The following is a 23,838-nucleotide window of genomic DNA, read 5'->3' as shown; positions in this document are numbered from 1 at the left end:
TGAAATTATATTCTGCGTTTATCAGCATTTAGTTCATATGCGTGAATAAATATTACAAAAAGTGATTGATTGTATTTGCAAGTGAAGAGGTATTTAAAGATAAATTATTTTAGACGCAGAAAGAAACTACTTCATTATTAAAAAAAGAAGTCTAACAAACACCAACAAAAAACTTAAAATACTTCAGTCATCACTAAAACATGGAAATTTTGATGTCACATTTTTACCTGATACAAGCTAAATCTATATTCTTCAATTTTACAGTTAAATTTGCTTCTCTATTTCCATGAAGAAGAGAATGCTCTTCTAGTACTGGTGAAAACACATTTCATACTTACATTTGAGGAGAAAGGAGTAACATCCAAACAAGAATTTTTGTTTATTTGCTGAATTTGATTGATTGATAGTTAACATTTTAAACAGCATCTAATTTGTATGAAATACTGGTCCCCAATATGGTCTTTGCAGAGCTTTGATTTTTAAAAATTAGTGAGGTACAGTTTTCATATTTTACATATATCAGCTAAAGTGCAACATTCGCTCTGTTTTAGAATATAAATTAGAATTCTAAGTAAGTACTGTTGTTTTTATAAACAAAAAATTTGATTAAAGATGGATTTTTACAATTTACTCTTCAGTACCTTTCCCTTGATAAAATTGTTATAGAAGGACTTACTGGATTTATACCTATATAAACATATATTTTCTCTTAAAAACTTTATATATGTACAGAAAGAAAAAAATCCATAGCTGTATAAACAATAATTATCCCATTAAGCTCAAACCAGTGTATAACTTCAGTCTGAAGTTTGCTCATCAGGCCATAGTATTATTCATAGACAGACTGCTGAATAAATGGTTGTTGATCAAAGCTTATAGGAAATATATTACAAATCAAGGTCTTTAAAGATAAAATATGCTTTAAAATGATAATGCTCTGCTTCTAGTCATTAGAAAATTTGGGAACAGCGCTTTCAAAAATTCTGCTAAATATTTCTAGAGAGAGAACATATTCCAAACAAGTCTCAAAGATCTATTAGAAATGAGTCATTACCTATTATTTGGAGGAATTAATTTTACCAAAGCCAGCACATATGGTAAATAGTATTCCTCTTAAAGGAATGATACTTCAAAGTCCAAGTTTTCTCCAGTCGAGTTGTTTACTTCCTCAACAAACATAATTTTAATGCAGATGTACTCATTTCAAGGTATTGTCCAGGGATTACGTATCTTGGATAAGCTGATGCTTTAGTGTTTTTCTATCCATTTAAGAGCTGAAAGATTATCTTTTTGGATATATTAAAATGTTACTTTTGGAGTTATTTTCTCTCAGAATAATCATTGCTTGGATTTTTCATCTGCATTAAGACATAACATGTCACAAGGTCATGACTAAAAGAAGTACATAGAAGAAGTCTGAGCAAAATTCATGGTTTCTTGTAAACAATGTCTAAAATTTTTTAGTATACTGTAACCTGAGTCTGTTATTCTCTCAATTTGAAAGAAGTCTTCAATCATCTTTATCGCTTTTACTGTTAATGTAACTCCAACTGTCTCTTCTGTTTTCTGCTTGTAGGATAGACTTGTACTGTCTTTTGAAGAAGCCAGCCTGAAAATAGCATTACATAATCACTATAGTCATGAACATTAGATATTTGATATGAGTATAATAAAACAGTCAATGCCAATTGTAGTCAGTAAATGTAGTCAGTAAAAATTAGTTTGGGAAATACTGGGTTAAAGAGCATTGTTTTGTTGTTACTGCAGGATTTCTCAGCGATGCATGCACACTCTCCAAAACAAATTCAACATGTAACGTGCAGTGTTTGCCAAATGCTTAGTTAGAAAGAACATCTTTCAAAACTGTTGTTATAGTTTGAACATTTGTTGAAGATAAGCTTTAAGAAGGCATATTTTTCTAGAAAGACTGTGGTACTAAAGTTAAGAGAAATATGCAATCAATCAGTATAAGACTTAACATTAAAAATACTGAAATGCTTAAATCTAGTAACGTGGGAGTCACAAGTTGGCTTTGAGAAGATCAAGAATGGCATTTTGAGTGGTTTAACAATGGTAATTATTAAAGGCTTACCTTCCACATAACATATGAAATCAATAAAAGTAAAAGAAGTCCAAGTAGCAAGCTACTTAAAATAATTGCTATAGTGAAATGGCGTTTGGGTCTTTGATGATGTAGTCCTTCGAGTAGAACCTACATAAATTAACCAAAATAAAGAAACACCACTTTAAAAACTTGCCTCTATTTCATTTGAAACCCCTCCATGATCCCCAATAGTATTCAGAATAATCCATCCCATTCTCTTGCTGGTCTAACCCAAACCATAGGAAACATTGGTAATTGTTTAGCAGAAACAGGGAGTGTAATGGGCCATATCTGTGGTTCTTCCTCCATCCGTCCTACCAAAATCACCTCCTGAAAGAGCTATGTCATGCCTTCCTGGCAGTTGTGGAAAATACCAATCCCCAGTAGAGTATTTTCGGCTCGTCATGATTTTCCTGGCCAAACACTAGCAATATTTTTTCCCACAATGTTTATGTTTTGGTTAAAAAGGTAAAATCTTTCTTACATGTGCAACATTCTCATCCTTGTTTAGTTCAATAACTTTTGGATTTGGCTCTGGAAAAGCTGTTGCTCTTATTTCAAACTTCAGGGCTCTAGTCTCATCCTGTTTAATAAATAAAAAAAAAAAAAGATCACGGTAGCCTGATAACATCGTTTCGTTTCATGAAAACACAGAGCAGGTAATAAGAATCATGAGAAACTACTTCTACTCTAAAGGTTTTCACAAGTTATCTTCTCCAGTTTCACCATTTGTAGTTAATTGCAATGCAATGCTTCCTTTGGTTCCAAAGGCATGTCCTTGGTATTAATTTATATGGCATCATTTTGTTGAAATCCTTTTATTAAACATGGCTGCTTTGCAGAGAACTTGATTTAAATGCTTATAATATTTAATATTTAAATACTATTTGATAATTACCAGTGTATTTTTACCTTAGCTGTTGAATTTTTATTCCCAAAGAAGACTTTCTTTGTCTGATAAACATTTCCTCAAATTAATTTTATTTGGGCTTGTTTTTCTTAATAGTGTTGTCATTCTTTCTGCTCTGATCAAATACAGATTAGTGTACCAAATATCGTAATGAAAAAATCTGGTACAAATATTTATAGCATTCAAAAATAAAATCAGTGGATGAACTCAGAGCTTTACTGTCTAGCAAACAGAGGGCTTTATCACCCAGAATCCAGAGCTTGGGCATCTGTGGACTCGAAGGATCTTTGAAGTTGTATTCAAAATTGAGATTTTTTGTATTTTTCACATGTGCGTTCATTAGGGTAGATGAGAATATATTCTTTTGTCAAATTCTTAAAGAGGACTATGACCAACAAAAGTTAAAACTACTGTGTAAAGGTTATTTAACATTTTGGAGAGAACATGTAGAATTTTAGGGCTAAAACTAAATTATATACTTTATCTGGAGCAGTGTTTTTCAACAGGGATGATTCTGTACCCTGGAGGAGAGTCAGCTATGTCTGGAGACATTTCTGGCTGGCAGGACTTGGGAGGGGGTGTACTGCCATTTAGTGGGGAGAAGCCAGCTATGCTGATAAATATCCTACAATGCACAGGACAGCCCCTGACAACAAAGAAGTATTTGGTCCAAAATGCTACTAGTGCCCACTGTTGAGAAACCTGAACCTCGAGAGTATGAAGGCAGGCTGCAAAAGTTTAAATAACTTGCAACTAAAACAGACAGCTCTTATTTCCCTGTCTGGTGCGTCTTCCTCTTGACCACCTTGTGGTAATTTCAACTACTCCTCTTAACAAAACATAATAGCTCTCATTTCCTTTGGCTTATTATGTGCTGTGCACTATTACTAAGTGCTTTATGAAAATCATCTACTCTGCAGCAACCCTGAAAGAGAGCTATTACCCATACTAATCTGATAAGGAAACTGAAGAACAGAACTCCAGATAAAACCAATGATCTCAAAGTACTTCTCATAAATATGCATACTGCTTTTTAGGAAGAAGTCCAACGTGTATTTAGTTAATTATTAATTCAACCTTTCAAAGTTCATCTTCTTAAAAGCGTGTTTGTGTTTTACTGTTGTTGATAAATTTTGATGTTTTAGTTTGATTTTCTGGAAGTCTTAATTTTTAGTAAATATATATTAATAAATGTATATGATATACAATAGGTTTTTAAGCATAAAGTAATTTGGAAAGAACTTTAAGGATATATGAAATGTTAAAGCAGCTAATTTGATCAAGGTTCATAAATAGTTGGACATGCTTTCTAAAATCTCTTAATTATAGTCTATTTTACAGTCTTAGTTATCTGTTTAATTACTAAAGCCATGTCATTTAGACAATGTATTTTGTAGTGATAAATGGAAACAGTTTTGGAGTTTCACTCCAGATTTTACATTCATTCATACCTTCTTAATTTGTTGAATGCCTCCTTACATACCATCCTACCTGTATAAGATGGTCGCATTTGTAGATTCTATATGAAATCTTATCCACAAAGTTGTCACTGTATCATAGACTTACCATTTCTAAAACGGATGGCCGACCTTCCAACTGAATGTGAACACTGGCTTCTTTTCCACTGTCCATTTTCCCAAAATTGCATGAGAAATTTAAACAATGTGGATCAGCTTTCATGCAGTACTTGAAAAGAATACAAAAGAGCTATGTTAAAATTTCAACATTTTTTAAAAAGATGGCTAAAATATTTAGATGGCTAAATATTTAGATGGCTAAATATACGTGGAATTCAAGATCTGCTCCACTTAGTGGCATTTTGCAAAAATTTATCTTGATATAAACATGGAATTAAAGATATGCTTTCATTAGTGGCACTTAAAAAATTATCTTGTTTTAAACAAAACACAAATGTTTAGTAAATTAACAAAAACAAAGTATTCGAACTAGATCACATGGTTTCATTGTTCTTATGAACTTAATCTTCTGGGATAGAAAAAGTAAGACACCTAATCAGAGTCTTGCTAAGTTACATGTTCTACGTTCATTGTAAAACTTGGATCATTTGAAGGGCTTTCTTGGGGTTTTTTTCCCATATATTCACTAAAATGAAAATAGTGAAAATTAATTTCATGCCATGAAGGTCGTTCAGCTGAGGACAGCATCTTGACCCGCAAAGGGTCTGACACACGTCTGGTTGGCATAAATTGGGCACTTGTTGCATAAATAATAAAAGTATATAGTATATATTTAACCCAGGGTGTCTCTCAACTCTCCGATCATGCCTGTTTCTCACACACAAGAACATTACCTGAACTGGCTTCTCTCCTATACTCAACTGACAGTTCAAAACCCCTTGGTTCATGGGTTTAAGTGTTTCAGTTCTGTAGGTTGGAAAGCAAAAACTACAACCTGAAAAACTGAAACTTACCAGTAGCCTCTTATCAGTCTTTGACAAAAATTTGAATATATCTTTCAGGGTCTCCATTGTGCCTTTTTTCTGCTCTAATGCACACTTTCTTTGGTAATTCTTAAAATGGCATTCTCCAGCAGTAGTCTACAAAGAAAGAAAGAAAAATCTTATCCAATATTGGAAAGAACAACAGCTACATGGCTTTAAAACTTACCTTTTAAAGCTTACCTTTCCTGAAATATATCAAGTACTTCTAAAATTGTGTGAAAATATTTTTTGATAGATTTATTTGGGAGAGATTAAATCTCTGTGGCAAAAAACGCAACAAAAACCCAGAAAAATTTTAGAGGGTTGGATATAGGTCCTAAATTGATCAAATGGCCTTAACCTTACAGAAATTAGGGCAATATGAAAAATGGACATTTGAACATTAGCATGATACTGAACATTTCTTTGGCTTTAGACATACAACAAAGTGTTCTAACAGCATGCCCTACCATCTAAATCTGGAATTCAAGTAAGATTTTTAAGGATTATATCTCAAATCTACTGAGTAGGTTTCTTTGTCGACTGTCTTAAAACTGGGAAGGTAAAACCAATTCTGATAGAATCATCAACACAAGAATATTGATTCTTAAGTAGTTATTTGAATATTAATAAAAGGCTGAAGTATTGCTTTTTCAACAGTGGTCTTAAGCTTTATGGAGAATTCCACCAATTAAATTACTTCCACAGGTCCCTATCACAAAGAAAATCTACCAAAGATGGTAGAGCATAGTTCTGTTATTGTGTTAAGTCACATGTAGAGGTTCCACTGTAATCCTGCCATTCTAATGCAATATTCAAAGTGTACACAATAAATGCATGGTGCATTCATAGTTTAGACTAAGTGTGACTGAAGTAACAGAAATCTCCATTTTAGCAATATTACTTAGAATAAAGGAAGGAACACATTTTTACCTGGACATCCAAAATGTTGAACAGTTTATCAGTTTGGGGAATAAAAGAATTTGGTATCATTATTTCCACACTAATATTTGGAGCCATGCTTTGGCCAGTGTTGATCACCTGATGAGAAGAAAGAAAATTTAAACACTCAAAAAATACTTTTTATAAAAGTACAGATACCAATGAACTTTTCAGGTGAACCCATATATTTCATGCAACATTTATAATGGTGGACGTTTGTAGTTGGCAGCTGCACGGCAAAAGGAGACAGAATACCCATAGTGAGAACTTTAAAACGTTTGTTAATAATATAACTAGTCATTATTCCTAGACCTCTCCTTTTGGTGCCGATGAGACCAAACTGTCTACACTGATGGTTTACTGCAGAAATAGTCTGAGGAAAAAGACATCAATAATATACAGTTGACCCCTGAACAACTCAGGGGGATTAGGGTCACTGACCCTCAGCACAGTTGAAACTCCGAATATAATGTATAGTCGGCCCCCTGTATACGTGGTTTCTCTGTATTCACAGATTCAACCAACCGTGGATTGTGTAGTACTATAGTATTTACTATTGAAAAAAATCCACATATAAGTGGACCCATGCAGTTTAAACCTGTGTTGTTCAAGGGCCAACTGTACCTTGGTATGGCACATTATAGATCTAAAAAAACCATGATCAGGGACTTCCCTGGTGGCGCAGTGGTTAAGCATCCGCCTGCCAATGCAGGGGACACGGGTTCGAGCCCTGGTCTGGGAAGATCCCACATGCCGCAGAACGACTAAGCCTGTGTGCCACAACTACTGAGCCTGCCCTCTAGAGCCCACGAGCCACAACTACTGAGCCTGCATGCCACAACTACTGAAGCCCACACGCCTAGAGCCTGTGCTCCGCAACAAAAAAGAAGCCACCGTGGTGAGAAGCCCGCGCACCGCAACGAAGAGTAGCCCCCGCTCACCGCAACTAAAGAAAGCCTGCGCGCAGCAACGAAGACCAAGCGCAGCCAAAAATAAATAAAATAAAATAAAAATTAAAAACAAAACAAAACAAAACAAAAACCATGATCAGTTGTCCTTATAACTATCCCATGAGGTGGGCTGACATTTTATTATTTTCCATCTCAGGAAAATGCTGAGGTGTTAATGTTGTAATCAAGATGAAAGTTAAAAAGTGACAAGAAGTGGGGCCAAAACCCAGGTATTCTACTTCTAAATTCTATGTTGTTTTCACAGAGTCACTCTGTGCTGAGAGGATAATCAGCAGCAGTAAGTGAATAAAAATATTTTAAATTCAGGAAAATTATAATGCTGATGCACTCAGAAAATCAGAAAAGGGTAGGTTATTGGGTTTTAGAAAAAAAAAAAACAGGTTTTTAATAATGCATAAGGGGAAGATATTTCATTATTGTTGATAAATCTGGGGTTTGCAGAACCCTGAAGAAGGAAATTGGGCCAAAATATTGCCTCCTGAGAACTATAAAACCAATACAGTAAGTCAGAAAAAAGATGTGCTACAATATCTAAATGAAATAGCGTGACTCAAAGACGTGCAATAATCTTCTGAATGCATACGACGTAGATAAAGAGAGAGTATCCCTGGGCTTTGGGACAGGTGGTAACTGCCAGGCCTTGGAAGCACAGGGCAGTTGCAAAAGGCAATGTCAGCAATGGGGACCCAGCACTGCCCAGACCTTTAGACAAGGTCTTCCTGACGCCAGCAAATAACCAAGCTCACTTACAATATTCTTTATCCGTGTTTGCCTAATAACATTTAGACCTCCGAGAACATCTTCATACTCGGACAAGTCACCAAGCCTACAGACTGAAAGAATCTCCATGCCCCGTCACTCCATTGTAATTTAACTAGACAATACTTGTTAACTATTATTTGTAAATTAATAAATAGGCCTTCTGGAGTCCAACTCAGTTTCTGTTTGTCAGGAGTACAAACCCCCACTGGACTGTGAGAGGAGCATTTTGTGGGACGTCGGAGTCGAGGGCTACATTCTTCCAACACTAGGGTATACTAGCATAACAACAACTTGAGTATGGACTCAAAGGTCACCTGTGGAGGTCATTCTTCTTCCACAGATTGGGGCAGTGGCCCAGGAGTTTGCATTTTGGATAAGCACCTCAAGTGATTCTGATACACATTTTGAAAAGCCTTGCCTTACTAAATATCATAATGTACCTAATGCAGATTCACTCACAGTCTGTAGATTGTTATATAGCTCTTGAGAATGTGTGAGCAGTGCTTTTGGTTCAAAAAATGCTTTTGTGGACATTATCTCCAATTATTTGCTCATCATCAACATCCATGCTGTAACAAAGATTTCAGTTTGACAGTAATAAGTGTTTAATGAATTTTTAGCTTTATATTAGTCTGTTAATACTTCTGGATGATAATACTCTTTCCTTTTTAAAAAAGATTATTTAATAAATGATGCATCACTCGTCATGGGTCATATACCAATGGCTTGAAAGGCTGACCAAGCAGACCTTAAATGGAGATGCGGAGGTAAAAGCTTCCTTTACCTGGTAAGGTTAGGACTTGTATGAAGCTTGGACCACGAAGAGGTTTCACTGATTTGCACCCAAAGATGCCTTTTCTTGACCTATTCTGATTTCTGCATGCATCTTTAGCAGGTTCAGTTCCTCCCATAGCTTTGCCTATTTCAGGCATTACCTGTGTTCCCAGGAGGTACTTACTATAAGGAGAGGTACTATAAGGAGAGTGGGCTCAGTAACAGGGACAAGATGAATGGGAGAGAAGGCGCAGGAGGCCACCAGGCAAGGGCATGAGCCCTGCTGCAGCTCCCTTCTCGCCCTCAGCCAGCTGAGGTGGCCCAAAGCTGAAGGGACACCACACATACGTGATGTCCTCTGTAGCAATGCATCGGTAACATCCTTTCAGTCTGTTACAAATATCAGCACAATCAACTTTTCTTACGTGGAAAGTGAAGTTCATTTTCTCTGCCATGCACGTTTCAGGCTCATTTTCCTCCTTTGGTCCATACACAAACGAAGTTGGGTTTACAAACCTGCCAGAAATGAATTCAGATTTAATTTAACTGTCTTATTTGATGAGGTATTAGAAACAGTCTTTCTCTATAGTCTAAATATAGCGTATCTCTTAAATCTCTCTTAAATATGCCATAATTCAGACTACAGGTGCCTCTAAAGTACCATGGAATACTTTTGGTTTCTTGTAAAGATAAGAATTTTAGTGAAAATGTAATGAAATTAGAGAGCCACGTGCTCTGACTGGGGTGACAATTTCTCTTCCTGCCAATATCCTTTGCTTGCTTTCCCAATACTGCCTGGCTCACTCTAGTGACCATTCCTTCTCTCTCAGCCCTCAAATGATTCATGCAAACTTGACAAATATGAGATAAATTCTTAGCTTTTCCCTAGGGCTCCAATATCCTCCTGTATTTCAATCTATCTGACAGATTTTTGAGTTATTTCTTACCACGCCCAATTCCTGCTGGCTATTTGTAATGAACCCTAAGTCTGGGGAACAATTCAAACATCAATAAGTAGGGCAAATTTTTGTTAAGAATACAAGGTTGTCATTCCTTTACCTGAGTTGAGACATATGCACGGTCAGTAATGAACTTTAAGAAATATTTTTCTAGGAAAATCCCGACTCCTCAGGTTGCTCATATTTGGCGGCTAATATGAGGTAATATGTTAGAGACTCTTTCACAAAGGAAAGAAATGAGAAATATTCAAATGTTGTAGATTTAGGCAGCTTAATAGTGGCAGAGCATCCCTTGCTCAAAATAAGATGTGGATAATGGAAAAGCAGGAGGACACACTTATAACAAAATCAAGGAGGCGAGGCGAGGTAAGCATTCAAACCCGGGAAGCGTGCAATTGACTTCTCTTTGCTCCCCACTACTCGCCCTTGCATGGCTTCCTTTTTCCTCCGCTGGTTTTATCTCACAAACTGGAGAATCAGTTCCATCAGTTTCGGACACTATTTTTATATAACTATATGCCACCTTTATGGGTGGTTACAAGTGACTAGGGATGCTTTATAGTTAGGGCAACTAGAAAAGCTCATCTATTTGTTCTGTGTCTCATATTGTCTATTGCTTTAAAAATGTGGTTTTAAACAAAGATTAGTAGGCTCAATAATTTCCAGTAAAATCATGAAAAGTTTTCACGATACTCTTTAATTCTTTCTCTTCACATCTCCTTCCTAAGTCATAGGAGGGTCCATTCAAACAAGTACTAAAATTGTGAGGAATCAGTGACTGCTGGCTGTGGGGCTGTGGGTAAGGAACTCTGTAATTCACGGATATAAAGAGGGGACAAGAGAGCCGGCTCTCTTGTATCTCAATTCATTTGCCACGCAGGTAGATCTGGACAAGGGCGATTTGGCCAACCTTCCACTTCTCTGAACTTCACACTTGCCCTGGCCACTGAGCCTGACCACACAAAGCGCACGCTGGCACTCTGGGGCCCCGGCCCACACGGTGTACCGCTGAATAGTTGGGCATGGCCTCCTATTGGGCTCTTCCAGTAAGAAATCTCCTCCACTGGGGCATTAGTTTGAGGTGGTCTCGGTGATGACTACAGAGTGGGTTAAAATAACGAACACCTAAGCAATGGGCTGCAACACCGAGGTAATTGTTAAGAGACAGAAACAGCACATGATCTTTTCATAAAAAACTTCAAATATGCTTTTGACCAGTAGTTTAAGAAGCAACAGAATTCAAAATCAGCTCAGAATTTTACAGCAGTCCTCCATATCTACTCACCCATGAACAGTTAGCATGACTTCATACTTGAGAGGTACCGTTAAAGTCACTTTGTTACGCTTCACGTTGCCTGTTTCTCCTTCATTTTCACTACAGAAGCAAATAGAAAACACCCTCTTAGAATCCAGTCAGCACAAAGATTCTCTTCAGAGGGAACTAATTACGCCCCATGTATACCCTAATGTACTTGGAGGTTGGTTTAAAAAATGCTTTTTGAGGAGCGGGGATAAAAGTAGACGAGGTAGTATGAAATTTTTATGTCAGAGTTGGCAGAAATTTGCTCTCATTATTTACACTGTTATTTGCTTCTATGCTATAAAACCCTATGTTAGAAGGTTTTTTGGTTTGTTTAACAGATCACATAAAGGAAGTTTTCTCCTGCAGACAATGGAACACAGCTCCACGGTTCCCCTAAGCTCACCCCCCTTTCTCCCCTCAAAAGTCAGGGGTTCATTTCCTTTAACACAATTGTTTTTTCATAACGAAATATACCAGGCGGCATGCACTGTGAAGTTGAGATCCTCTTCTGCTCTGCTGATTGAGCTGGCATCCAGAAGAAAGCTAACATCTGTCTGAAAAACACAGGGAACGCCCATTTTTAAAATAATCTAAAGTTTGTTTTTACAATCTGAATTTTACTTTTTCTCATTATTTATGTTCTGTGAAATACAGATATGAAATGATGTCCTAGAAGCATAGGCTAACCCTCACTCAGAGAACTACGGGGAAGCTGTCGGGTCTGCGGCAATTTTAAAGCAGCAGCTTTTCCACGAGTGACGTTCAGAGACAAAGCCTCCTCTGAATGTAAAGATAGGCAGGTCCAGACTGACAAAATTAGAGATGCTTTAACAACTTGAGTGAGCACTCTTGCCAGAAACACCTTTTAGCAGAGCAGAGGTAACATGCCTGGCAGCTAGGACACCACCCGGGGTGGAGTTGGGGGAGTGTTGGGGAAGGGTGAGGCTGGGAGCAGAATTGTAATTGACACATTCACATGCCCGTCCTGACACAAACAGGTGCCCCCTTCTTTTTCTTTTTTTTAAACAGTGAACATTGCCAAGAATATAAACACAATCTCAAAGATCTCAAGCCCAGTTGGTTTGGGTTTTATTTCACTTAGCTACTTACTCTTAGTAAATAATAAAAACGACAACAACAAATTATTTGTATGCAGCACAAACATAGGGAAACAAAATACTTTATATTCATGTCAGTAACAAAAAGTATAAATGCTAAATGCTTACCCTTGATAGGTGATCTACATATATATAACCAACCCTGCAGTCAAGTTTTACTATGCCAGAGCTGTCTGTTACTTCACAGTTTATTTGTTTCTCTTCCTAAAAGGAAAATGAAATAACTGGTTTAAGTAGGTAGGGAATGAGAAGTTCATAGCATATGTTTAAGGATGGTTTTTGAAAAGAAAATCATCCCTGAAGACTTTACTTTCTTGGAAGACTATTTTCTGTTTACTTTGGGGATAAATCAACAGGAATATAAATACACTACATAAATATGTGTGTACAAATATAGATTTATTCTAATATTCACATAAATTCTCCACAGAATAATTCCTGGACTTGTAGCTTTCAACCATGTTTCTGTGTTCCCTAAGGTTCCTTGAAAAATCATGAAGCAAGGAATTCATAAGGTCTATATTTCACTGGCTGCCTTCTGTCTGGGTTGTGAGAATGTGATAAAGGTATTTAATTATAACTGTAATCCCAATTATATATATATATTCAAATATTCAGAGAAATATACATTTATATACATCTCACAGATGTATATTTCCCTGAATATCTGAGTTTTCCCTCTTACCACTGCAAACAGGCTCCCAAAGCTCTAAAGAAAGTGGGTAGTAGATATTTACAGGAGGTCAAAGGCCTTTCTAAGTGGCCTTAGTGTGAAGAAATGGTCTCTGGATAAGAGATGGGTAAATTTTCTAAGAGGCGGAGGAGCATCCAAGGAGAAAGTGATTGAGACTTTTCTCTTTCAAATTCAACATTATTAATACCTCACTGATGGATTTAAGTGCTCATGACTGAGGCACAGTGGTAAAAAGGAAAAAAAAAAAGGAAAAGGTCTCCAGATGCTCCAAACTCTTGCAGGAAAGGGGAAAGTTGCCTACAATCTGGTTGACGCCAGGATTTTGGAATTTGACGCTGGTTCTAGCATTTTGGAGGTCCTTTGGGATCGAGACAGTGTATGTGAACTTAAAATGCAGAGCAGTAACTCTGGGAGCCCAGCATGAAGGACCAATATTGCCCATGTAGAGACCCCAACCATGAGGAGAGCACCATCACAGCACCAGATGAGGTTGTACCAGTGCGAAAAGCAATGACACCCAGGCAGCTTGCTTGGATAACTGGACAATCGCTTCAGTCTCACAGTAGCATTTGTAAGCAGGAAGCTGACTCTCTTGATCTCAGTCAGATCCCAAGGAACTTGCCATTTTGATTAGGGGCACAGAGGAAAAAAATCACTGGAAGCCCGAGTGATAAGTCTGAATATTAAGACTCATACGCCAAATATTTATACCTCAAATGATAAAGTGACTTATACATTTACATTCTTTAAAAGTTAAGTAAAATATCATGTAGTATCATGCTACTGTAGTTTTCGATCCTTACCAGGTCTAAAATCTTGATGAAGTAAAGACCAGTGGGTAGTCTGATATGCAGAGTTGTCTCATATGCGTCATCTCCGGCATTAAATAAGGACACGTTCAACATTAATGTCTTCATACTTCCAACAGCAAGATAGGTTTTATTTTCATGTGGCCTAAAAATTAAGTACGATTTAGTTTTCATTTGGAACTAAAAATCCCATCTCTTGATTTATGTATCCTGAACATAAAATACTAATTTGGAAACACAACCATAGGAGATGACCCCATGCAAGTAGATGTAAATCCATTTTAAAAAGAACTCAGTTTCCCAGGTTTCAGATAAATTCAGTTAGTCATTACACAGGAAAAGTTTTTTAATTTAGTTATAATTAAACTTGTCTACTTTCTGTTTTTCTGTTTAACTTCTTGCTTCTATTATTTTAGCATATTTTTCTCATTATTTCAAAATATTTTCCTAAAAGATTTTTTTTTTTCTTTCTTCATCCTTGAGCAGACATTGAACTAGCTGCTGCCAAAGCCAAAGGGGGAACTGGGGGAAACTGGGAGAAAAGGAGAATAGACTATTTCCACCAAAATAGAGAATGCTTTGGTGGAAGTGAGCACGGCATGGGAAAGGACTGCTACAGCCAGCATGTGGGTGCCACTAAAATCTGCTGAACTAGAATTAATTTCTTAAGGCAGGCTGGTCACCTCTACCAATAACTAGACCAAATTAAAGATAGAATTGCAGAAGCGTTTCACCATCCTGTGAACTGGAAAGAGAACACTGCTGCAAATGCAAACACATAAGTGAGTTCAAGTTCTGGCTCTGGCCCCCGTTCTTCCGGGGGAGAGGTCACTTAGCATTTTAAAGACTCAGTCACCCCATCTGTAATAATAACTACTGTTCAGTGAAGATTTGGCTCATGCACACTCCATGAAACCCCAAGGAACCTGAGGTTTAAGAAATGTATTCAAGGTACCACAGCTAGAATGTTCTGAAGTCTCAAGGCAACCCATTCCCTTTACTGATTAGATGGTTAGAAGAGCTCAGAACCTGCTACAGAATGTCATGGTTCTGTAAGCTGTCCTCAAAAACAGACATTCTTAGATATCAAAGTATTTAAATTAAAAAAAAAATTAGTTCAACCAGAGAAGAATATGACCCAAAGCAAAATATCAGATGAGGATAATCATAACAATAAGAAAGGTACATTCACCTAGCAACTAGAGTTTAGAAAAAGTTTCTTCAATAATGCTTACAGACACAGACCTACTAGAAAATGGACTTGAGGATATGGGGAGGGGGAGGGGTAAGATGTGACAGGGTGAGAGAGTGGCATGGACATATATACACTACCAAACGTAAAATAGATAGCTAGTGGGAAGCAACCGCATAGCACAGGGAGGTCAGCTCTGTGCTTTGTGACCACCTAGAGGTGTGGGGTGGGGAGGGTGGGAGGGAGGGAGATGCAAGAGGGAAGAGATATGGGAACATATGTATATGTAAAACTGATTCACTTTGTTATAAAGCAGAAACTAACACACCATTGTAAAGCAAGTATACTCCAATAAAGATGTTAAAAAAAAATGCTTACATTGTATCATTCTAATCAACATCTGTATTTGTGTTTGAATAAACTATTTATGGAAATGTTAAACACATAGTAGGCATTTAGTAGTTATTTGTGAGTTGATTTAAGACAGAATGTTTAAGGACAGGGTTAAAGAACAAGTTTCAAGATTGCTGCTTTTAAGCATTACTTGAAGATGAAGAATGATTTTAATTGAAAGCCCCTGTATAATAATCGTTACGTCTATTACTCCCACATACAAAAATAGTGTAATGAATTCCCAGCTTTGTAGAGCTTATAAAGGGCAGATTTATAAACAGATGTAAACACATATTAGAAATACTTGAAAAGACATGACTGAAGGGCTCTGGGACCAGGGTGGGGAACCCATTTCGCCTGGGAGTAGCAAAGGCATGTTGCTTCTTGCTTTTGTACTATTCTAGTTATTTAGGTTGAGCTGAATGAAGATTAACATTTCTTTTTTTAAATAAAGAAAATCTGAAAATTTCATGATTGAACCGGCATTAACTTGGATTATACTCTTAATTGATTTGTCAAGTCCTCTTCCAATTTTCACACTACTGGGGGCGAGTGGTGGTCACTTTGCAGAAAGCAAACTTGATAATGTCACGTGTCTGCTTCCTTTCCTCCAGTGCTTTCAAGATAGAGTTCTGATTAGTGCAGCAGACGCAGCCTGAGAGAGCTGGTCGTGCCTTACTTTCCACTGCACAACCCTTTCCTTCCCTTTAGCCATGCTAACCTACAAACATGGGTCCAAACACCTGTGTTTTATGTCTTACTTCAAGACATCCCTCTGCCTTCAACCTCTTCCCTCTTCATGTTATCTGGTTAACTTACACTTGTTCTTCAAGACTCAGCTTGAGTGTCAATGTTAAGAGTCCTCAGAAGTTCTTCCAGCTGATACTTATTGCTAAGCCCCTTCACCCAGCATTGCCCCTCCCTAACAGAAATGGCTTCTCTCTCTGCCACTTTCCCACACACTGGGCAACCCTCTAATGCAATATGTTCACACTGTCTGGCTTTTCTCACCACTAGAATAAGTCCTCTTGGAGAAAAGGTGCTGGGTCATGAATATCACTGTTTTCTCAGAGGCTAGCAACACAGTGTTCAAAATATATGTGTGGTACGTAAGTGTATCAAACATTAAAAAGGGCTGGATAACACTAAAAAAAAAAGTCTGAAAGACTGAGGAAATTACTGGATAAGTGACTGTTAAAAGTTCATGAACTCATTATACATTCTGTGAAATTAGAGCCATGCTTATCTGTTCTGTGATGGTATGCAAATTCCAAATGTTTCATTAAGATAAAGTAAACATCTACTACTACCACATTCATGTGATCTATACCCCGCCCATACAACCTAATGTTTTAGTGGCAATACAACTATTGAGTTGACCAATAAATTAATGGCAACATGGATACTGTTTGAGTTTGAATTTGAGAAGCAAATTATTATGAACCTCAGAATGTACAAACAAAATTATTATAATTTTGAACACTTCCCCCCACTTTGATACCTCTAATAATATATCTATGAGAAATTGGACATTTCACTTAATACCTAAAAGTTCTTCCCTTATCCTAATTGTTTTTCCACTTGAAACCTTCTTATCAAGGTAGGACATACATATAGAAAAATGCACACAACCTAAGTGTAGAGAGCTCAGCAAATTTTTATAAACTGAATACATGTGTGAAACCAGCACCCAGATCAAGAAAAACATATTGTCAGCACCAAAGAAATACCCTTGTGCCCCCTTCCAATTCTTGCCCCTACCCACTATCTTGCTTTTACTAGTATAGACTGGCTTTGCCCAGTTTTATATTTCACACAAATGGAATCACTGAGCATGTAATCTTGGAGTATCCGACATTCTTTACTCAAAATTTTGTTTTTAAGTTTAATCTATATTGACGCATGGAGTTGTAAATCGTTTCTTCTCATTGGTGTGTATACTAATTTTTGTAAATATGCCACATTTTATTTATCCTTTCAACTATCATTGGGAATTTTGGCAATTACAGTTTGGAGCCTTTATAGTTTTTCAGTAAACATATATATGTAATTCTGTTGTGTCAGTCTGTTTGTCTATCTATGAGCAGGCCCTTAAGGTTTATTAACCCAGGACTAATTCCCGAAAACAACCTCTAAATCTGGATAATTTTGGCAACCAGCTTAAATTTTACTAACAAATTACGTTTAAAAAATAAAATATACTATAAGGAACTATATTTAAATAATAAAAAATAAAGATGTCCTACAGGATTATCATATAAAAGCAAGCATACCAGAGAGGAGGGGTTCAAAAACTGCTGCCTGAAGGCCAAATTGGGACCCTGCCTGGTCTTGTAAATAAAGGTTTACTGGAACACAGCCATGCTCTTTCGTCTGTGGCCACTTTTGCACTATGACAGCAGAGCTGAGCAGTTGAGACATCTCTGTCCCACAAAGCCTAAAATATTTACAGTCTGTCCCTTCAAGGAAAAAGTTTGCTGGCTCTGCCATTGAGCAATCTGACTGAGGAGCATACTTAGTTTCAAAATAAGCATACCACATCATATTACTATATTTAAAATCTGTATTATTCTGACAATAACAGAAGCTTCATTATTTCAGATGGCACCCGATGCTGCCTTAGAGGAAACGATCCCCCAGACCTCATAATTCCTTGCCTGGTACTAAAGACATCGAGGAGAAAGGAATGAAGAAAATGTCCCTTTGTAGCATTTCTAGCTCTGATCTCCGGGTTTGAGAAGTTGGATATTTCTGGAAGGATGTATGATAAGTAACAAGGCAGTAACTCTTCTGAATCATGGCTATCATTTCAGGGTGGAAGAATCTGACTCAGTCGTAACGTGCTATTCCTCCCAGCGTTTGAGGGGATGGCTGTGACTTACTCATTCTTGTGTTGTAAACCTTTGCGTTACACAAGCACGCATCTGCTTGGTGGCCCTGGGTTAAAGGGCAGAGGGAAGACGTGCGGGTGCACAGCTGCCCCACATCCCCTCTACTTCTCTAGAACCATGTCACAACTAAAGGAAACTAAGAGGTTCTAAAAGTAAACTTCAGCTTGACATTAAAGTTTAATTAAGACTTGTAGAAGAGCTGCCTAGAAATAGACATTTATAAAATATTCTGGCTTGTAACCAAAGCATTAGTCACTGAACACCTTTGGGAAAGAAGTTGGCACTTAGACAAGCAACAGAAGGTGAAAGCACTGCATAAACAGCTAGGTTCCAAGACAACAGCAAATGAAAGAGAAACACAGTATTCACATTTCAACAGCGAGGCTCCTGGTCTGTTTTCCATTTTTAAGCTATTTTGCCACATTACCATAATTACAATTCTACTCCTTATGTGTGTGTGTATATATATATATATATATGTATACATCTGACTGTATCTCGATTCATTAACAAGGTGCTGTCAGAAAGATACCCACTAGCTTTTTACATGAGACATAATAAAGGACCAGGTGCACATGTGGAAGTGTGACAAGGCCGAACCAGAGCTTTCCCCGGGAATCACAGTTCATTCTTTATTAAAACATGCATAATGCAGACTTGAAATTTACAAAGCAGCCTAGAAGCCACGTAATTTACACAAATCAAGATACTGTGTACATACAGGATCATAACTTAATAAGTGAAAGGAAAAACAGAAAAATGATGTATTTCAGCACCAGGCTCTATGTTTTTCCTGAATGAACGCTACTGTTCTATTTTGTGAGAAATGCTCCCTAAGTCTTCACATAATGAATGCATTTTGCCTTGATAAGATGAATGACTGCTTCATAGCTAACATGGTTTTAATCAAGATGCTAGAACAAAATATAACAGAAATTGATATGTACCCACGTCAAGGTAACACGAGTCATTTATTTGACAAAAGACTAGCCTGTGGCAAAGTGGCCTCAGGCCCAAGTAAAATTTTGTCCTCTTTTTTTATTACTGACTTTGGGGAAAAAAATAAAATAGTGGAAAATTCTCATCTACTGGGAAATATCAGATACTTGACATTTAAGAAGATTTTACTGAATAAAGACAAATTCACTAAGATCCCAAGGAGGATAGCAGAAGAACATGGATTGGAAGACAGAACTAGGAATTAGAATGTTCAGTGTATGAAGCATACAATTCCTCTTCCCCAAACTCTGTGACATCAGTGAGGCATATATTCCTACTATCTGCATTTTAAAAATGGACAGTTTTGTTACACTCACTCTTTTGGGGGTAACCACAGTGCGGTTACACACCGCTCACTGTCTACCCAACAGTGAGGTCCCTTCTTAGCTGCTGACACAACCCTGGATTAGCCAGGCAGTCGGCAGTATCCCCTTGATACTGCAGAAGCTAAGCCCCCAGCTCAGCTTCAGGGAGTGAATTATGATTGATCTACTATGATCATGACGACTCCATCCTCTTTCAACCAGGATAGGTTCGGGGGGGAGCATGCGACACCACTCTGGTTAATCAGAATAAGGCGTCTGCCCAGACACTTCCCTTCCTTGAAAGGCAGCCTCAAGAGGACACAGCATTTTGCTCCTGCCCCTTTCGGTTTACTGGGAACGTTGGTGCCCCAGCAGCCACAAGGGAAAAGCCAAGAGAACTGGAAAGATACCCATGAACCAACCATGAAGGCCCAGATTTTGGTAGCTTCTCACTAAACCTGCAACCACCTTCTCCAGACTGCTTATGATGCAAAATAATTAAACACCTTTGTTTAAGTTACTATTAGTCCCGTACTCTGTTACTCACAGTTAAAAGCATTCCTCACTGATATGAAAGCACTTCTGTTCAGGAAAAGCCTCCATCACTTACCCTGGAAGCATGACGGAGGCACAGAAGAGAAGTAGTGTCATTTAGATCAGTCATCTCTGCGGAAGACTCTATTTTAAATTGCCTAGGTGATGGTTAACACCTGCTCTTCTACTTGTAATCTTTTAGATAAAGTCATATTTGTTCATTTTCATTTCGCACTGTAAGTCCATTTGAATGTGGTTTACTGTCCTGAGAATTTAGAGATTCAGGAGGAAGCCTCCACTTAACGAAAACATGAGATGGAGTGCACCAACACTATTTAGTTTGCTGTCGGCAGTCTGTTAGTGCAGTCATCAGAAACTCATGTATTTGATGGAGTAACTACATTTACCTGAAGCAGGTATGTAGCTCTGAGACACAGAAATACCATTAGTGCCAGCGGAGTTACAGTCGGGAGAAGGCATAGAACATATGGTTGTAATTTGCCTACCACGACCGAGAAGGCAGAGAGGACTCCTTTGCGGGAGAGGCAGATTCTTCTCTGAGAGAGTATCATTTATTAAAATGCAAAGTAGTTTGTCAGAACCCTTCACCCGTGGGCCTAAAAATTAATTCGAAGAGTTTTCATTTGAAAACTCTTCAAATAAGTTGTCATTTACCTAATGGAAATAGCCTGTAATCTTCCTAATTGATGCAAAACATGTGGGGCTTATACTTTACACTGGCCTTTAGGCCACTACAAACCTCACAGAACTGAAAACAACTGACCCAGGCACAGTCAGCAACTTTCTCGGGACATAAAGAAACAATAAACTCTGGACAAATAACCAGTACACGTGCAGAAAATGTTTAGAATTCACTGGCAATATTTAATTTTTTTATCCAAATGAAAACATTTTCATCGTGGTCTATAACTATTCCAACGACAATTTATCAAAACTAACAACTTTTCTCAAATCTTCATATGTACCAGGCTTTGTGCTATGCAATGCACTGGCCTGCATTATTGCATTTTATTTTTAAAACAACCTTACAGAGTACTATTTTACCTTCTTGCCAATGAGGAAGGAAGTTTACAGAGGTTGAAAGGCTTCTCTGAAAAGGTCATTCAGCTAGTTAATGGTAGACAGACTTGAACCAGGTTAGTCTGACTTCAAATCTAAACTCTAAACCACCACAACACTGGTTCTCAGATTTCAGCTTGATAAGAACCACTGACAGCCTTCTTAATAATGAACATTTCTGGCCTGGTCCCCATGGATTCTGATTTGGATGGTCAGGGGCCTAGGAGCCTGCATTTCGACCAAGCATCCCAGGTGATCCTCATGAAGGTGACTCAAAGACCACACCTTGAGAAAAACTGCCTTACCTTCTGTTGGCTGCCATATAAAATCATAATGGACTTGATATTTCAACTACAGGAAACATTATCACTTCAAATTAAAAATGCAATGTAGGTAATGTAATTTCTCGTGAGAAATATGTAATGAAGAAAAACTGATAATTCAATTACATTAATGATTTAATATCTTAATTCAGTAAGATATATTTTCATTCTTCAGGAAATAAGCATTCTCAGTAATATTTCCATATAAATTTCAACATCTCATTTTTTTCACGGGCCAGAGGGATTGCAGTGAAAGATGACAAGGTGACCATGGAAGTGTCTGATTTGACAAGATGAAAACACCACTTATTTGTAGCTTAGATAATCTTTCCCACACAAAATACTTCTTCTTATCAAAGGCCCATGAGAGCAAAAGCACCAGGAAGACTAAGCATTTTAGAAAGAAAATAAATACATGAATGGGAAGGTTATAAATTATTCGTCTAATAATTCAACAAAGGCACCACAATTACATGCTGGACTACAAAGCAGTTAGCGGTTGCTGTTTTTGGACTATCTAAGCAGCCAATCTGGATGATTTAAGTATAAAGTCCAATTATCAGTCAAATAGGTTAGGGCTTCTTGGCCCTCAACTGTGGATGCTCAAGGCTATCCTGGCATTGGCTAGGTGAAAAGAATTAATTTATTCTCTGCCATATGTGATCCCACCCCAGCAGGGTACTCTGTGCTGTTTGTCAACCTTTTTACTCATTCCTGGTTGGTTCCCTACCCCATTTATCTTAACAGCTATTTTGAATCTTTTCCCATTCCCTTCACAAGGTCCCAAACCCAACCTCAGAGCCCTCACCTTCCATATACAAACACACTTTTTATTCTGGCCATCCATTAATTCTATTTCCCTTCCTTCCACATTAAAATTTCTTAATCAATGCCAGCATCTATTCACAGCTTCTTAGCTCAAGATAAGGGGAATCTTAACTTTTTTCTAAGGCTAACCCTTCCACCTGAGTCTGATCCCAGGTACATGCTGTTTCCTTTAGGACCCTGTTACATCCTCAGCAAACATCCACTTGTCACCTACAGTGTTCCAGGCACTGTGTTACCTATGGGGAACGCAAAGATGAAAAGACAGGAACCCACCTTGAAGCAGTGTACAGGATAGTGTGGAGACAGACAATAATAGTTCTGAGCACAGGTGCAATGGGACCAGGGCCACAGCAGGACTAGGTTTATGTAGTTGGAGACAAAGTGGGGGGGGGGGGGCTTTACCTAGGAAACAGCTGAGATTTATAAGATAAATAAGCATTAATCAGATAGATAAGTCAAAGTGAAAAGATACAGAGGCTCAGGAGAGCATGGCATGGCCACACAACTATTCCACAATCAATGGAAAAAAGTCCTGTAGAATTGCTGAGGAAGAGCACTAAGGGCTTTAGATGTTAATGAGCTACTGAAGCCCTGCTATCAGAAGTGTAAGTTAGAAAGCCCACTCTGGAAACATCTTGGTAGAGGAATTTGAATAATGTAAAAATCAGAGGCCAGTAGCCCAGAAAGTGGTAAAGCTCAGTAGGATATTGAGTGCCTGATTTGGAGCAATAGTAGTAGAGATGGAGAAGTATGACGGATAAAAAATACATCTGGGGCTTCCCTGGTGGCACAGTGGTTGAGGGTCTGCCTGCCAATGCAGGGGACGCGGGTTCGAGCCCTGGTCCGGGAGGATCCCACATGCCGCGGAGCAGCTGGGCCCGTGAGCCACGACTACTGAGCCTGCGCGTCTGGAGCCTGTGCTCCGCAACAAGAGAGGCTGTGATAGTGAGAGGCCCGCGCACCGCGATGAAGAGTGGCCCCGGCTTGCCGCAACTAGAGAAAGCCCTCGCACAGAAACGAAGACCCAACACAGCCATAAATAAATAAATAAATAAATAAATAAATAAATAATTTAAGGAGGGAAAAAAAAACATCTGGGTTGGTAGTGTTATAAGACTTGGTAATTTACTTGATGTCAGGGATAAGAAAGAGAGAAGAATGCAGGTTGAGCTCCAGGTTGTTGGCTTTGGTAACTAACTAATGGTTGTCACTGGTGCAAAGTGACTGGGCACCCAAGACTGCATGTCTGATAGCCAACTGGATGGGGGGGTGTGGAACTCAGAGACACTGATTTGGGCATCAGCAGTGGAGGCAGACCAGGTGAGGTTATGGTTGTGGGCAAGATTATCCAGGGAAAATATGGGAGTGTGAGAAGGAGTGAGAGAGGGCTATTAAGGGAGCCAAAAGAGCCAAATTCAGTGGTCCTCCAAACACAACTGAGAAGGAGGGGCTAGAGAAGTAAAAGGATATGGATGGCATCTAAAAGGGAGTAGGATGGCATCCCGGA

General features: G+C 38.1%; 1 protein-coding gene across 2 annotated transcripts in view; it reads right to left on the bottom strand.

Moving 5' to 3' along the window:
• Positions 1 to 529: 529 nt before the first annotated feature.
• Positions 530 to 23,838, bottom strand: part of ITGA4 (integrin subunit alpha 4) — an 80,220-nt gene continuing 56,911 nt past the window's right edge. For both annotated transcript variants that reach the window (XM_059928265.1, XM_059928266.1), the window contains 11 exons: positions 13,781 to 13,931; positions 12,392 to 12,487; positions 11,640 to 11,719; positions 11,148 to 11,237; positions 9,329 to 9,419; positions 6,388 to 6,495; positions 5,446 to 5,571; positions 4,581 to 4,700; positions 2,589 to 2,687; positions 2,093 to 2,212; positions 530 to 1,609 (listed from right to left, as the gene is read on the bottom strand). In XM_059928265.1, the coding sequence (XP_059784248.1) occupies positions 1,511 to 1,609; positions 2,093 to 2,212; positions 2,589 to 2,687; positions 4,581 to 4,700; positions 5,446 to 5,571; positions 6,388 to 6,495; positions 9,329 to 9,419; positions 11,148 to 11,237; positions 11,640 to 11,719; positions 12,392 to 12,487; positions 13,781 to 13,931 (1,180 nt within the window). In that variant the 3' untranslated portion in view covers positions 530 to 1,510. The remainder of the gene's footprint in view (positions 1,610 to 2,092; positions 2,213 to 2,588; positions 2,688 to 4,580; positions 4,701 to 5,445; positions 5,572 to 6,387; positions 6,496 to 9,328; positions 9,420 to 11,147; positions 11,238 to 11,639; positions 11,720 to 12,391; positions 12,488 to 13,780; positions 13,932 to 23,838) is intronic.

The sequence above is a fragment of the Balaenoptera ricei genome, chromosome 7 (genome assembly GCF_028023285.1).
Source record: "Balaenoptera ricei isolate mBalRic1 chromosome 7, mBalRic1.hap2, whole genome shotgun sequence".
Taxonomy (NCBI): domain Eukaryota; kingdom Metazoa; phylum Chordata; class Mammalia; order Artiodactyla; family Balaenopteridae; genus Balaenoptera; species Balaenoptera ricei.
Note: the sequence above shows the minus strand (reverse complement) of the source record. Positions and strands in the feature narration are given on the sequence as shown.